Source organism: Pseudophryne corroboree, chromosome 2 (assembly GCF_028390025.1).
Source record: "Pseudophryne corroboree isolate aPseCor3 chromosome 2, aPseCor3.hap2, whole genome shotgun sequence".
Lineage (NCBI taxonomy): Eukaryota > Metazoa > Chordata > Amphibia > Anura > Myobatrachidae > Pseudophryne > Pseudophryne corroboree.
In genome coordinates, this window is record NC_086445.1 from 442112154 (window position 1) to 442129965 (window position 17812).

Genomic DNA, 17812 nt, shown 5'->3' on the forward strand with positions numbered 1-17812 from the left:
GATGGAGATGCTGAGTCTCTCCAGAACGACTTAGCATGGGCAGCAAAATGGAGAATGAGCTTCAATACACGCAAGGTATTGCACTTTGGTAGCAAGAACAAAAATAAAACCTACATACTAAATAGGGTAAAATTAAGGGATTCTGTACTGGAAAAAGACTTAGGTGTTCACATAGATAGCAAACTAAGCACCAGTACCCAAAGTAGGATTGCATCAAAGAAGGCAAACAAGGTATTAGCACGTTTGCGATTTAATTGCTAAAAAGGATAGGAGGGGGGCTATCACCCGGTGGTATAACCTTGTGATCGGATCTCAAACCCCACAAACTCACCTCCCAGATTAAATGGGAAGCTGATCTAGCCTGTGCTCTTTCAGATGAAAACTGGAAATCAATATTTCAAACCAGTTTTCGACTGTCGAGATGTATGTCCCATGCTGAGTTGTTTTACAAACTTATGCACCGATTATATTTAACACCAGCTCGCTTACACGCCATGCAACCCTCTACTCCTAAGGGCCCCATACACTAAAACGATCTCATGTCGGAGGTGATCGCCGGCAGCCTCACGGGGGGCAGGATCAGCCAAGATATATTGGATGCTGCCCATCTGCATACAATATATCTTGGCGATCCCAAGCCATGCCCCCAGGTCGGACCAGACTGAACGTGCAGCACATTCAATCTGGAAGATCTGATCCGATGATCACGCGCATCGGATCGGTTCGGGAACACCTCTAAAATGTCCGATTCCAGCCGATAAATCGGGCCGAAAGCCCGAATTGTGCTGATATCGGGCTTTATTGCTCTAGAGTATGTGAGAACGTTGTTGCATATTTTCTGGTCATCTCCCGCAATTACTAGCCTATGTAACTCTGTGTTCACTCTAATCACGAAAGTCCTAGGACTTCCGGTGTCCCCTCATCCCAAGTTAGCTCTTCTTCATGTCTATTTTGGCGACCTTACATCAAACAATTGTTACATACTGAGTCATATACTTATCGCTTCTTAAGTTCTGATAGCCCATCATTGGCATACAACTACTGTTCCCGCTACTGAAAATATGGTCCAATTCCACTATGAGTTTGAAACAGCAGGGGCTATTTATTACTCTACAGCCGCATGTCCCTAGCTGCGCTGGATCTTGTAGAGCAACTATTGGCATGTGAGCGCATGGGCCGGCCGGTAGAACGTCCTCACTGAATATGGACCCATAATTGTATATCCTTCTGGGTATATATGGGCTCAAGCCAGTAACTTGACATTCTCTTGCATTACCATATTATAATATCGTTATATTCCTATGTGGATTGACTAGTGTGTTTTTCCATGTGGTTTTCATTTTGGACCTAGATGCTTTTTGAATGCTCTCTGCTCATTTGTGTGTACCCCCCCCCTCCCCCTCCCCCCCCCCCCCCCCGACTCCTTCCCCTTATTCTAACCCCTTTTTAATTTCTGCACCCCTCCCCCTCCCTTATCCATTACTGTTAAAACTCAAAATTATAATATGTAGAAAAAAAACAACAAGGTATTAGCATATAAAAAAGCAGGGAATTGATGCAAGGGATGAGAGTGTTACACCTCCATTATATAAATCCCTAGTGAGGCCACATCTTGAAAACTGTGCACAATTTTGAGCGCCATACTACAAAAAGGATATCCTGGAACTAGAAAAGGTTCAGAGGCGGGCGACCAAACTAGCGGACTCAGTCAACACTTAAGAACGGGCTAGACAGATTCGTAATGGATAAGGAAATACAGGGTTATAGTGCGTTATGTGTTCTAGTTATTAAAAAGAAAGAATTAAGGAATAAAACACACCGGCCGACATAAGAAACAGACCAAATTAGTCCAAATAAATAATAATATAAAATAATACAGCATAGGAGAACTCTTATAGGTTGAACTCGATGGACAAATTGTCTTTTTTCAACCTCAGAAACTATGTTACTATGAAGCCAAAGAAATTGACTGTAGACCTCCAAAACAGGATTGTCCCGAGGCAAAAATCTGGGGAAGGGTACAGAAAAATATCTGCTGCTTTGAAAGTCCCAATGAGCACAGAGGCCTCCATCGTCCGTAAATGGAAGAAGATCGGAACCACCAGGACTCTTCCTAGAGCTGGCCGCTCGTCTAAACTGAGAGATCGGGGGAGAAGGACCCTAGTCGGGAAGGTGACCAAGAACCCGATGGTCACTCTGTCAGAGCTACAGCATTCCTCTGTTGAGAGAGGAGAACCTTCCAGGAGGACAACCATCTTTGCGGCAATCCACCAATCAGGCCTGTATGGTAGTGGCCAGATGGTAGCCATTGCTTAGTAAAAAACACATGGCAGCCCGCCTGGAGCTTACCAAGATGCACCTGAAGGACTCTCAGACCATGAGAAACAAAATTCTCTGGTCTGAGGAGAAAAAGACTGAACTCTTTGGTGTGAATGTCAGGCGTCATGTTTGTAGGAAACCAGGCACCGCTCATCACCAGGCCAATACCATGCCTACAGTGAAGCATGGTGGTGGAATCATCATGCTGTGGGGATGTTTTTCAACAGCAGGAACTGGGAGAGTTGTCAGGATAGAGGGACAAAGAAGAATGCAGCAATGTACAGCGACATCCTGGATGAAAACCTGCTCCAGAGTGCTCTTGACCTCAGACTGGGGCGACGGTTCATCTTTCAGCAGGACAACAACCCTAAGCACACTGCCAAGATATCAAAGGAGAGGCTTCAGGACAACTCTGTGAATGTCCTTGAGTGGCCCAGCCAGATCCCAGACTTGAATTCAATTGAACATCTCTGGAGAGATCTGAAAATGGCTGTGCACCAGCGCTTCCCATCCAACCTGATGGAACTTGAGAGGTGCTGCAAAGAGGAATGGGCGAAACTGTCCAAAGATAGGTGTGCCAAGCTTGTGGCATCATATTCAAAAAGATTTGAAGCTGTAATTGCTGCATCAACAAAGTACTGAGCAAAGGCTGTGAATACTTATGTACATGTGATTTCTTAGTTTTTTATTTTTAATAAAGTTGCAAAAATCTCAAAAAACAAAACAAAAACTTTTTCACGTTGTATTTATTCCATTTTGGAATAAGGCTGTAACATAAAATGTGGAAAAAGTGAAGAGATGTTAATACTTTCCAGATGCACTGTATATTAATACTGTGAGAAATTGCTATGCATTAGAAACCCTAATCAACCATACTTTAATCATATACTTTCCAACATTAACAATCCACAGTTATTAGTCTTATATATGATTTTACATATTTTAATCAAACCATGTTTTTACTGCTTATTATTCCTATTACATCTGAATATATAGTGGTATATGCAATTGCGGTCGAATTCCCGAAATTGTCGAATTTCGGGTCATTTTCGCCCAAAAAAAAAAATTCGCCAATGCAATTCAGTGCTTTCCGACCAAAAAACGGACTTTCAAAATTCGACTTTTTGAAATTCGAATTTTTGCAAATTCGACTTTTCTGCAATGATACAAGTGCTGCAATTCGACCAAAGCATATTCAATTCAAGTTTGGAAATTCGACAGCAGTGCTTTTAGACAGCAAATTCGTCATTTTCAATCCGCCACACTTTGGAGGGTGAAAACAATAAAAAAAATTTTAAACATGTTTTTTTTGGTGTTTTTTTTTTTAGGAATAGCATATCTATTTATATTAGAAGGGATTAGGTACTTTTTTTTTTTTTTTTGGAGGCACAAATATTATTTATATATTTTTTAAAATATTATTTTTTTTATTTATTTTTTATTGCTGGAACGGTAAAATCCTTTAAAAAAAATGGCGTGGGGTCCCCCCTCCAAAGCATAACCAGCCTCGGGCTCTTCGAGCTGGTCCTGGTTCTAAAAATGCGGGGGGAAAATTGACAGGGGATCCCCCGTATTTTTAAAACCAGCACCGGGCTCTGCGCCTGGTGCTGGTGCAAAAAATACGGGGGACAAAATGAGCAGGGGTCCCCCGTATTTTTCACACCAGCATCGGGCTCCACTAGCTGGACAGATAATGCCACACAGCCGGGGGTCACTTTTATGCCGTGCCCTGCAGCCGTGGCATTAAATATCCAACTAGTCACCCCTGGCCGGGGTACCCTGGGGGAGTGGGGACCCCTTCAATCAAGGGGTCCCCCCCCCAGCCACCCAAGGGCCAGGGGTGAAGCCCGAGGCTGTCCCCCCCCATCCAATGGGCTGCGGATGGGGGGGCTGATAGCCTTTTGTGATAATGAAAAGAATATTGTTTTTTCCAGCAGTACTACAAGTCCCAGCAAGCCTCCCCCGCAAGCTGGTACTTTGAGAACCACAAGTACCAGCATGCGGGAGAAAAACGGGCCCGCTAGTACCTGTAGTACTACTGGAAAAAAAATACCCAAATAAAAACAGGACACGCACACCGTGACAGTAAAACTTTATTTCATACGTCGACACACACATACTTACCTAAGTTCACACGCCGACATCGGTCCTCTTCTCCATGTAGAATCCACGGATACCTGAAAATAAAAGATCAATATACTCACCTCAGCCATGGTCCAGAGATACATCCACGTACTTGGCAAAAAAAGAAAACGAACACACGGGCCACCGGACTGAAAGGGGTCCCATGCTGACACATGAGACCCCTTTCCACGAATGAGACCTGTCAGTGACAGCTGTCACACAAAGGTCTCTAAAGCCAATCAGGAAGCGCAACTTCGTTGCGCTCACCTGATTGGCTGTGCGCTGTCTGAACTCAGACAGCGCATCGCACAGCCCCGTCCATTATATACAATGGTGGGAACGTAGCGGCTAGCGATGAGGTCACCCGCCGGTCAGCGGCTGACCGCGGGTAACCCCACCGCTAGCCGCTAAGTTCCCACCATTGAAACTAATGGAGCGGCTTTGCGATGCGCTGTCACAGCACAGACAGCGCACAGCCAATCAGGTGAGCGCCACGTAAGTAGCGCTTCCTGATTGGCTGAAGGGACTTCAGTGACAGGAGTCACGTGATGTCCCGGCATTCGGGAGAAAGGGGTCTGATGTGAAAGCATGGGACCCCTTTCAGTACGGCATGGAGCGGGTGTTCGTTTTGTTTTTTTAACAAGTACGTGGATTTATATCTGGACGTGGATGTACCTCTGGACGCTGGAAGGTGAGTATAATTTTTTCACAGGTACCCTCGGATCGTCGGAGACCGTGGCAGTCGGCGTGTCAACATAGGTAAGTATGTGTGTGTCGGTAGTGTGTAATAAAGTTTTACTATCAAGGTGTCTGTGTACTGTTTTTATTTGGGTATTTTTTTTCCAGTAGTACTACAGGTACCAGGGGGGGGACCCCTTGATTGAAGGGGTCCCCACTCCCCCAGGGTACCCCGGCCAGGGGTGACTAGTTGGGTAGTTAATGCCACGGCCGCAGGGCACGGCATAAAAGTGACCCCCGGCTGTGGCATTATCGGTCCAGCTAGTGGAGCCCGATGCTGGTGTTAAAAATACGGGGGACCCCTACTCTTTTTGTCCCCCGTATTTTTGGCACCAGCACCAGGCGCAGAGCCCGGTGCTGGTTTTAAAAATACGGGGGATCCCTGCCCAATTTTTCCCCGCATTTTTAGAACCAGGACCAGCTCGAAGAGCCCGAGGCTGGTTATGCTTTGGAGGGGGGACCCCACGCCATTTTTCCCCCCGGATTTTTCCCGTTTTTTCCCGTTTTTTAAAATCGCGGCAAAATCCGCCAAATCGGCCGATTTTCGCCCGCGGGACTGTCGAATCCGTTTTGCATTGAATATGGTGAATTCCGGCAGCCACCTGCCGGAATTCACCTGTCGAATTGTGTCGAATTTAAAAACGGCGATAATTTGCCGCGATTCGCCGTGAATTGCATATACCCCATAGACTAAACATAATAAAATATACTCAGTGATAGATTAAATTGAAAATAATGTTAGTTGTGGTTTTCTCCTGTCCTATACAATTGTTTAAGGGGCGTTTGTGGCAGCTTAGCTGATGCTATGTATATTTAGTACCTCTCTGATCTGGTTCACATTCCCAATCTCCCCATTGCTGTTGTGTGTACATTTACTGTATTAGTTCAGCTCACTAAAATGAAGACTACAAGCAACAATAATGTGGAATAATAGGGGAATTACTTTAAAAAAATATATATATTTTTTTAAAGACGTCACAGTATTATAAAATATATTCCGAATTACGGAATTTTTTGAGTGAGAGTGAGATAGTGAAACCTTTGTTTTCTGATGGATCAGTGTACACAAAGTTATTAAAAATATTGTATTAAATGACCTTCAGGCTGTGTGTATAAGGTGTTTATGAAACATAAATGAATTGTGTGAATGTACACACACTTTATTTAATGTACAAAGTTATTAAAAATATTGGCTAAAATGACCTTCAGGCTGTGTGTATAAGGTGTATATGAAACATAAATGCATTCTGTGCTTAGACTTAAGTCCCATCGCCATGATATCTCATTATGGTATGCAATTATTCCAAAATACGGAAAAATCGGATATCAAAAATACTTCTGGTCCCAAGCATTTTGGATAAGGGATACTCAACCTGTAATAATAAATGTGCTTCACAGGACACAAACATCATGTCAATATAAATAGGGTGTTTAGTCAGCTCTTCACTTGAACACACCCCACTCAAATTTAACTCTCTCTGCATGTTATATCTGCCCCACCTGCAGTGCACATGGCTTTGCCCAACTGCTAACAAATTTGCTGCTGCGATCAACTCTGAATTAGGCCCATAACTCGGACTGTTTATTGCACAGTATGAGTTTGTTTTAACGTCTATTACAATTTTTCTTTTTTAAGTAAATAAAACAACTTACCTGCCATATCGGACTGAGGTCTCTGATACAACTTTGTAAATTCATCAGGATAATTTTCTACCCAATTCCAAAATGCCTGCAAAAATAAAAAAATATCTAATATAAATCTGAATATCCTGCAACAGAAATATGTAATTGCTCAAAACCAACACGGGTGGACAGACTTCCTACAACTTCCCTGCACAATGAGTATACTCCTGCATGTGCACCACGTATAAATAATCTTATTAACATTTAATGTAATGTGACTATAAACGTTTGGAACTCTTTGCAAAATCTGAAAATACCACACTATAATTGTCTACACACCCAAAAAAGTTATTTCGCTGTTGTATTTATTAACTTTTTTACTAAAACTGCAACTCATGGTACGTTGGGAACGGCATAAAAGCCAAATATTTTCACTATTACCATTTTATTTGAAGATAGAAAAACAACTTTAAATACATTATGCGTACTTATGCTACTAAACATTTTGCAATACCCTATTAGCTGCGGTAAAGCATCGGTTTATCCTGATGTTTCACCGATTTTACTTTTTTTTTTTTTTACACAGGACATCCTATGAGATTGCCAATAAACAAATTTTCTTTCTCCCAAAATCACACAGCCCTGTTCTCACTGCTGAGGCAGACGAAGCAAAATCTCCTATAAGCCGCTGCTTGCTCTATCTTATTGGGACGAATAGGATAGCCCCAGGCGAAACCTTTAGCCGTGGCAAATCTAATAGGATACCGCCCAATAAATCTTCAATATCCTCACCTCCACTACCATATCTAGTGTTCACACTAGGTGCTAAGAGCTGAGCAATGAGAAGGGCATATTTACATTTTAGACAGGATGTATGGCTACTGTGGCAGTCCTTAATTTGCTCCTTCAAAATGTAAATATACCCTCCTCACTGCTCAGCACCCTGCTCCTAAAGTGAACACTACGAATCACAGCTTTAGATTTTTACGGAATAGTTTTGTTTTCATCAGGCTCTGTTTATTGAGCAGTTCACAAGTCAAAGCATAAGCACTCAGGAATATAATATTTTGTTAACAGACAAACATTTTCCAGACAATACATTGTAGTAAGCAATATACCACAAGGGCTGGAGACCAGATACTTGCATTAACCTGTAAAGGTGGTGGGAGTGTAGTCAAAGTTGGGCAGGAAGCCAGGATTCTAGCACAGTAGCAATGATTTAGTTTAATGGCCCAACAAGTTAAGGAAGGAAAGGTGCTAACGTGGTGGTTTAATCCAAATGAATGAGGTACTAACCAAGTTACCTATGTTCAAGCATGGATATCCCTGGACCATTAGGGCACATTGAGGACAGAATTTGGGAACTACTGATCTAGTCTCTGTAATATGCAAATTGTGCTACGTTTCAATGATAAAAATAAAATTAAAAAAAAAGTATTGCTATGAAATTAACACTTAACATCTGTCAACATAAAGAACTAAACCGCCATACAAATTTGGGAGCTATCTAAGAAAATCTATACAACAGACCTATAAGACTGGCAATTTACATAGAGAGAGTAAAGAGAAGTGCATCCAAAAGTACAGGACTCACTGTTTCATGTGATTTTTTTTTTCCTATTTAAATTAATGAATCATCACACACCCCCTTTAATACTACTATTCTCAACCACAGGGTTTTTTTTCTGTACAATTTAAGGCATGCAGCTAATTGCTGACTGCTATGCAGAGGTTAATCAGGATTGGAGCAGCTGCCAGGCAATATAACCAAGCGTTTGCGCACATATCAGCAGGCTACAAAGCAGAATGAGAAATGTTCCCCTCTTGCTATAGATACCCCCGGCTGACTAAATACACCCTACCAGAAGAGGCCTGCACAGGGCACGGGAATACCGGCCAGCAGAGCTGCTGCCATGTCTCTTGACTGCCTGCCACAGAACGGGACCCAGAGGAGCGGGCACACACTAATGCCACATAGTCACAAGGCTCCTGTCCCGCTGAGGCCATGCTCACACCACCTACAGCTCGCTGCCTTATAGGCAGCACCACTTTCTCACTCTCATTGGACAAGGTGGCTCAGGTACTGCTGCTAGGTACTAAGAGGTGTATCCTTGGGGCACCTCTGATATTTGTGGCCTGGTACAGGTGTTCCCTTTGACCCCCACTGACACCGGGCCTATGCACAACAGATGGCTAGCTTTACACAGACATGTTAAGAGGCAAATACAGAAGACTAACACACACTAAACATAATATGTTTTTCTTTTAAATTATATCAGCTCAGCTATCTGTTAATTTTGTTAAGGTTTATATTCTACAAGGGTAAGTGGTAGGAACCCACAAGCAATTATTACTCCGCATTAGCAGTATCATCATCATCTATTTTAATAGGGAACTTCCTACTGAGACAAAAAAAAAGCAATGATAACTTTTGCAGGACAATGGTAGGGTAATAAAATGACAATACGTAATTCTGAACAACAATATATTCTAACACGTTGCTTTCATGAGTACCAAGGCATATATTTATTGTTCATTTTCAAGATTTTACATACTAAGATGGATCACACCATACCAAAATTGTGTCTATAGGATAAACAGTGTAGTCTGTATTGTAAAAGAACATTAACCTTCCAGCAATTTATACCTTTTCAAGACTGTTGATTACCGCCAGCTGAGCCACCTTCTTCAGAGATTTAAATTTGAAAACGGTCTCTGGAAAAACAAATACCATTTAATGTTACACAACTATGGTACTGATACATATTGATCTATGATTACAAAAATAAGGCCACGGTACCATACAAAAGAGGATAGTCATGTCCTGTAGATTGATTACACTAACCTTGTAAAAGCCTTTTAAGTTTTGCGCAGTCCACATTAATGTACTGAATCAAATCTATATCATGAACATCAGCATTGTCCTCTGAACAAACGGTCAGTTCCTGCAGCCTGCAGACAAGAACAGCATGATAAGAGCCAACCAATATCACAATTTATGCCGCATTCTGAAAACTAGTCCCATGTATGTATTATTATTGGAAGGAAAAAAAAAACATTATGGGGGAAATTCAATAGTGCCCTCCCAAAAAAAAAAAAAAAAAAATCATTACCACCATGTTGTTGTTTTTTTGGACAATTCAATTAAAGCCCTTTTTCACGCAAAAAAAAAAAAATCCGGTTCTCGCAGCCATAAAAGAGCTGCACTTAGCGGGTCACCCCCCAAAAAATGCGGGCGTCAGGGGTAACTGGATAGACCCTGGGAGATCCATAAGCCGTAAATTACCACAGCTACTTGATTTCCCCGATGTACCACTGAAAAACATTGTTAATATAAGGGATGGAGTAACATAACAGTTGCAAAATCAGTGTCAGAGCAGAAACTACATACATAAGAGTGGTGCTGCACATACAATGTGAAAACAAGGGTATTAGTATGGAAGATTAGGGTATTAGTATGGAAGATTAATGTAATCAAGAGACGTATATAACTAAACACACCACATTTACTAAAAAAACTATTTACACAATATATAAAAATTAGAATTCTCACAAATATCAAGATCTAAAATAAGGTGCTTTATAAACCGCTGTTTAGAAATGATAAGATCAGTTACTAGAATAGTCACCTGTATATACAATAAAGGGTGTCTGTATACCTGCCAGACGTGATGGATAACGTATCCTAGAGGCAAACCTAATCAGAAGACTCCCATCTGTTATTTGGTACTGTTGTGCCATCTACATGCAGTACAGTGGACTTGGATTTCTGCTGCAGGACTGATTTGTGAGCCGACATCAGGACTATCCGTTTCCCTTGGTGGTGTTAATACAGAGATTACACACTTGGATATTGCACAGAATTATCTGCATACAAACCTGACATTATACCGGTAATTTGGAAAAACGTGCAAGACTTCAAGACTTGATTAGTCCATTACCTGTGGCAGGTATACAGACAGCTTTTATTGTGTATACAGAGGCACTCAGCGACAACTTCTTCAAGAATTTAAAACACCATCACTTTGGATTATTTAATTGTTTCAGGATCATTTATTTCAACAGGATGAAAAAGTATCTTGACGAAAGTGTATAATATATATATATATATATATATATATATACATATATATACATACATACATACATACATACATACATACACATATATATATTTGTTGTTTGTTTGTTTGTTTTTTGAGTGTTGGCCAAGTTTAGACTAGTCGACGTGAACACCGTGGTCACCGTACTTGGTAGCTTAGCGAAATAATGTCGGATGATGCTGAAAATTCTGAAACTTTGCCTGCGATTACAGCATGCAGTGGGAAGGACACGGAGAGATGATTTATGGACACACTTCAGTTATTGTAAAACTGAAAGAAAGACAGTGTATTATTTCCAGTGAGGATGGAGTGCTATGTGGAATTAAGATGGCTGGAAAAAACACTAAAAATTTGAATAGACACTTGAAGACAAGGCATCCTTCAGTGTTTTCTAAGGTAAAAATAAGAATTTACTTACCGATAATTCTATTTCTCGTAGTCCGTAGTGGATGCTGGGGACTCCGTCAGGACCATGGGGGATAGCGGCTCCGCAGGAGACAGGGCACAAAAGCAAGCTTTTAGGATCACATGGTGTGTACTGGCTCCTCCCCCTATGACCCTCCTCCAAGCCTCAGTTAGGTACTGTGCCCGGACGAGCGTACACAATAAGGAAGGATCTTGAATCCCGGGTAAGACTCATACCAGCCACACCAATCACACCGTACAACTTGTGATCTGAACCCAGTTAACAGTATGATAACAAAGAAGTAGCCTCTTAAAAAAGATGGCTCACAACAATAATAACCCGATTTTTGTAACAATAACTATGTACAAGTAATGCAGACAATCCGCACTTGGGATGGGCGCCCAGCATCCACTACGGACTACGAGAAATAGAATTATCGGTAAGTAAATTCTTATTTTCTCTAACGTCCTAGTGGATGCTGGGGACTCCGTCAGGACCATGGGGATTATACCAAAGCTCCCAAACGGGCGGGAGAGTGCGGATGACTCTGCAGCACCGAATGAGAGAACTCCAAGTCCTCTTTAGCCAGAGTATCAAATTTGTAAAATTTTACAAACGTGTTCTCCCCTGACCACGTAGCTGCTCGGCAAAGTTGTAATGCCGAGACCCCTCGGGCAGCCGCCCAAGATGAGCCCACCTTCCTTGTGGAGTGGGCTTTTACAGTTTTAGGCTGTGGCAGGCCTGCCACAGAATGTGCAAGTTGAATTGTGCTACAGATCCAACGAGCAATCGTCTGCTTAGACGCAGGAGCACCCATCTTGTTGGGTGCATACAAGATAAACAACGAGTCAGATTTTCTGACTCCAGCTGTCCTTGAAATATATATTTTCAATGCTCTGACAACGTCCAGTAACTTGGAGTCCTCCAAGTCGCTAGTAGCCGCAGGCACCACAATAGGCTGGTTCAAGTGAAAAGCCGAAACCACCTTAGGGAGAAAATGAGGACGTGTCCGCAGTTCTGCCCTGTCCGAATGGAAAATCAGATATGGGCTTTTGTACGATAAAGCCGCCAACTCTGAAACTCTCCTGGCTGAAGCCAGGGCCAATAGCATGGTTACTTTCCATGTAAGATACTTCAAATCTACCGATTTGAGAGGCTCAAACCAATGAGATTTGAGAAAATCCAAAACTACGTTTAGATCCCACGGTGCCACTGGAGGCACAATTGGGGGTTGTATATGTAGTACACCCTTGACAAAAGTTTGTACTTCAGGCACTGAAGCCAATTCTTTCTGGAAGAAGATTGATAAGGCCGAAATTTGAACTTTAATAGACCCCAATTTGAGGCCCATAGACAATCCTGCCTGCAGGAAATGTAGGAATCGACCCAATTGAAATTCTTCCGTTGGGGCCTTCTTGGCCTCACACCACGCAACATATTTTCTCCAAATGCGGTGATAATGTTGTGCGGTCACTTCCTTCCTAGCTTTAATCAAAGTAGGAATAACTTCCTCTGGAATGCCCTTTTCTTTTAGAATCCGGCGTTCAACCGCCATGCCGTCAAACGCAGTCGCGGTAAGTCTTGGAACATACAAGGTCCCTGCTGAAGCAGATCCCTTCTTAGAGGTAGAGGCCACGGACCTTCCGTGAGCATCTCTTGAAGTTCCGGATACCAAGTTCTTCTTGGCCAATCCGGAGCCACTAGTATTGTTCTTACTCCCCTTTTCCGCATAATTCTCAGTACCTTTGGTATGAGAGGCAGAGGAGGAAAAACATACACTGACTGGTACACCCACGGTGTTACCAGAGCGTCCACAGCTATTGCCTGAGGGTCTCTTGACCTGGCGCAATATCTGTCCAGTTTTTTGTTGAGGCGAGACGCCATCATGTCCACCTTTGGTTTTTCCCAATGGTTCACAATCATGTGGAAAACTTCCGGATGAAGTCCCCACTCTCCCGGGTGAAGGTCGTGTCTGCTGAGGAAGTCTGCTTCCCAGTTGTCCACTCCCGGGATGAACACTGCTGACAGTGCTATGACATGATTTTCCGCCCAGCGAAGAATCCTTGCAGCTTCTGTCATTGCTCTTCTGCTTCTCGTGCCGCCTTGTCTGTTTACGTGGGCGACTGCCGTGATGTTGTCCGACTGGATCAACACCGGCTGACCCTGAAGCAGCGGTTTCGCCAAGCTTAGAGCATTGTAGATCGCTCTTAGCTCCAGTATATTTATGTGAAGAGACGTCTCCAGGTTTGACCATACACCCTGGAAGTTTCTTCCCTGTGTGACTGCTCCCCAGCCCCGTAGGCTGGCATCCGTAGTCACCAGGACCCAGTCCTGTATGCCGAACCTGCGGCCCTCTAACAGATGGGCACTCTGCAACCACCACAGGAGAGACAACCTTGTCCTTGGTGACAGTGTTATCCGCTGATGCATGTGCAGATGCGATCCGGACCATTTGTCCAGCAGATCCCACTGAAATATTCGTGCATGGAATCTGCCGAATGGAATTGCTTCGTAAGAAGCCACCATCTTTCCCAGGACTCTTGTGCATTGATGTACTGACACATTTCCTGGTTTTAGGAGGTTCCTGACAAGTTCGGATAACTCCCTTGCTTTCTCCTCCGGGAGAAACACCTTTTTCTGAACCGTGTCCAGAATCATTCCCAGGAACAGCAGACGTGTTGTCGGGGACAATTGAGATTTTGGAAGATTCAGAATCCACCCGTGTTGTTGAAGCACTACTTGGGTTAGTGCTACACCGACTTCCAGCTGTTCTCTGGACTTTGCCCTTATCAGGAGATCGTCCAAGTAAGGGATAATTAATACGCCTTTTCTTCGTAGAAGAACCATCATTTCGGTCATTACCTTGGTAAAGACCCGAGGTGCCGTGGACAAACCAAACGGCAGCGTTTGAAACTGATAATGACAGTCTTGTATCACGAACCTGAGATACCCTTGGTGTGAGGGGTAAATTTGGACATGCAGATAAGCATCTTTTATGTCCAGGGACACCATGAAGTCCCCTTCTTCCAGATTCGCTATCACTGCTCTTAGTGACTCCATCTTGAACTTGAATTTCTGTATGTACAGGTTCAAGGATTTCAGATTTAGAATAGGTCTTACCGAACCGTCCGGCTTCGGTACCACAAATAGTGTGGAATAATACCCCTTTCCCTGTTGTAGGAGGGGTACCTTGACTATCACCTGCTGAGAATACAGCTTGTGAATGGCTTCCAATACCGTCGCCCTTTCTGAGGGAGACGTTGGTAAAGCAGACTTTAGGAAACGGCGAGGGGGAGATCTTTCGAATTCCAACATGTAACCCTGAGATACTATCTGCAGGATCCACGGGTCCACCTGTGAGCGAGCCCACTGATTGCTGAAAATCTTTAGTCGACCCCCCACCGCTCCTGAGTCCGCTTGTAAAGCCCCAGCGTCATGCTGAAGGCTTTGTAGAACCCGGGGCGGGCTTCTGGTCCTGGGCAGGGGCTGCTTGCTGCCCTCTCTTACCCTTTCCTCTGCCTCGTGGCAGATAAGACTGTCCTTTTGCCCGCTTGTTTTTATAGGAGCGAAAGGACTGCGGCTGAAAAGACGGTGTCTTTTTCTGTTGGGAGGGGGTCTGAGGTAAAAAAGTGGATTTGCCGGCAGTTGCCGTGGCCACCAGATCCGATAGACCAACCCCAAATAATTCCTCTCCTTTATATGGCAATACTTCCATATGCCTTTTGGAATCCGCATCACCTGACCACTGTCGCGTCCATAAACTTCTTCTGGCAGATATGGACATCGCACTTACTCTCGATGCCAGAGTGCAAATATCCCTCTGAGCATCTCGCATATAAAGAAACGCATCCTTTAATTGCTCTAGAGTCAATAAAATACTGTCCCTATCCAGGGTATCAGTATTTTCAGTCAGGGAATCCAACCACACTACCCCAGCACTGCACATCCAGGCTGAGGCTATTGCTGGTCGGAGTATAACACCAGTATGCGTGTATATACTCTTCAGGGTAGTTTCCAGCCTCCTATCTGCTGGATCCTTGAGGGCGGCCGTATCTGGAGACGGCAACGCCACTTGTTTTGATAAACGTGTGAGCGCTTTATCCACCCTAGGGGGTGTTTCCCAGCGCGCCCTAACCTCTGGTGGGAAAGGGTATAATGCCAATAACTTCTTAGAAATTAGCAGTTTTCTATCTGGGTTAACCCACGCTTCATCACACACGTCATTCAATTCCTCTGATTCTGGAAAAGCTACAGGTAGTTTTTTCACCCGACACATAATACCCCTTTTTGAGGTACCTGCAGTATCAGAGATCTGCAAAGCCTCCTTCATTGCCGTGATCATATAACGTGTGGCCCTATTGGAAAATACGTTTGTTTCTTCACCGTCGACACTAGATTCATCTGTGTCGGTACCTGTGTCGACTGACTGAGGTAAGGGACGTTTTACAGCCCCTGACGGTGTCTGAGACGCCTGAGCAGGTACTAACTGGTTTTCCGGCCGTCTCATTTCGTCAACTGACTTTTGTAATGTACTAACATTATCACGTAATTCCATAATTAAAGCCATCCATTCCGGTGTCGACTCCCTAGGGGGTGACATCACCATTACCGGCAATTGCTCCGCCTCCACACCAACATCGTCCTCATACATGTCGACACACACGTACCGACACACAGCAGACACACAGGGAATGCTCTTATCGAAGACAGGACCCCACTAGCCCTTTGGGGAGACAGAGGGAGAGTTTGCCAGCACACACCAAAAGCGCTATAAAATGTATATAAACAACCCTAAAAGGTGTTGTTTTTGTTATATGCGCTTTAAATATATAAATATCGCCAAAATATGCCCCCCTTCTCTTTGTTACCCTGTTTCTGTAGTGCAGTGCAGGGGAGAGTCCTGGGAGCCTTCCTCACAGCGGAGCTGAGCAGGAAAATGGCGCTGTGTGCTGAGGAGAATAAGCCCCGCCCCCTTTTCGGCGGGCTTTTCTCCCGGGTTTTGAGATATCTGGCCTGGGTTAAATACATACATATAGCCTCAATGGCTATATGTGGTGTATTCTTTGCCATCAAAGGTATTAAATATTGCTGCCCAGGGCGCCCCCAGCAGCGCCCTGCACCCTCCGTGACCGTTCAGTGTGAAGTGTGTAGCAACAATGGCGCACAGCTGCAGTGCTGTGCGCTACCTTCATGTAGGCTGAAGAGCCTTCTGCCGCCTGTTTCCGGACCCTCGATCTTCAGCATCTGTAAGGGGGATCGGCGGCGCGGCTCCGGGACGAACCCCAGGGTGACCTGTGTTCCGACTCCCTCTGAAGCTATGTCCAGTAGCCTAAGACTCCAATCCATCCTGCACGCAGGTGAGTTGAAAATCTCTCCCCTAAGTCCCTCGATGCAGTGAGCCTGTTGCCAGCAGGACTCACTGAAAATAATAAACCTAAAAACTTTTTCTAAGCAGCTCTTTAGGAGAGCCACCTAGATTGCACCCTGCTCGGACGGGCACAAAAACCTAACTGAGGCTTGGAGGAGGGTCATAGGGGGAAGAGCCAGTACACACCATGTGATCCTAAAAGCTTGCTTTTGTGCCCTGTCTCCTGCGGAGCCGCTATCCCCCATGGTCCTGACGGAGTCCCCAGCATCCACTAGGACGTTAGAGAAATATGACTTGTTGTATGTGCTGATTGATTGATATTTCAATTATATAACATTGCTCAAGGAAAACGGTCATATATTGGCCTGCCCTGTATGTACTATGATCAATTCCAGCCACACAGGCACAGCAGTGTTGGACAGGGGGTCAGGTGGTGGAGAATGTGGAAGTGAAGAAAAAAAAAATGTGTGGAGTTGGGAGTACTGTGTAGGGTGGGTATGTACTTAGATAGCTTGTGACGCTTATGTCAGTGGTTCGGGAATTTGATAAGATGCCCTGAAGAGGCGAGTTTTCAGGAAATGCTTAAACTTGAGGTTTTGGAGTTGGGAGACTTGTAGGAGAGTCTTATTATGTATGTGGATGACTGGATGTAATCTGTGACTGGCTGTAACATGATTTTGAGTCAAAACATGTTGAATGTGGGGAACAAACAACAATTCAGAGAGTCAAGGATGACACCACTTAGGCAGCGAGCTTTTGCTGTTTATTGTATAGCGTTAACAATAGTTCAGGTCACGGCAGCATTTAGTGACATGGACCAATACAGATAGTGATAATAAATCTGGGGAGGAAGATTGTCCAAAGGGGTATATTCAATAAGAGTCGGATCCATTCCGACAGGCAGTTGTCGGAATGGATCCAACAACCCCTATTCAATGGACGGCCAAATCAGACTGTCGGATTTGGCCGTACACAGGGTCCTGTCCTGCTGCTGTCAGTGGCGCTGCACTGACAGCAGTGGCCAGGAGTGCAGATGGCGGCAGGCGTGAGCTGGACGGCGGCGGGGGTAAGCTGGGCAGCGGGGAGAGCAGAGATCGGCGGCTAGAGCTGACTGCGTGGGGACATGTCTGT

The 17812-nt window shown here is 44.2% G+C and overlaps 1 protein-coding gene across 8 annotated transcripts in view; it reads right to left on the bottom strand.

The window, feature by feature from the left end:
- NF1 (neurofibromin 1) overlaps window positions 1-17812 on the bottom strand; it is a 738710-nt gene that overhangs the window by 506278 nt on the left and 214620 nt on the right. For all 8 annotated transcript variants that reach the window (XM_063953658.1, XM_063953661.1, XM_063953657.1 and 5 more), the window contains exons 5-7: window positions 9650-9756; window positions 9452-9519; window positions 6835-6910 (exon numbers count right to left, since the gene is read on the bottom strand). In XM_063953658.1, coding sequence (XP_063809728.1) covers window positions 6835-6910; window positions 9452-9519; window positions 9650-9756 — 251 coding nt within the window. The remainder of the gene's footprint in view (window positions 1-6834; window positions 6911-9451; window positions 9520-9649; window positions 9757-17812) is intronic.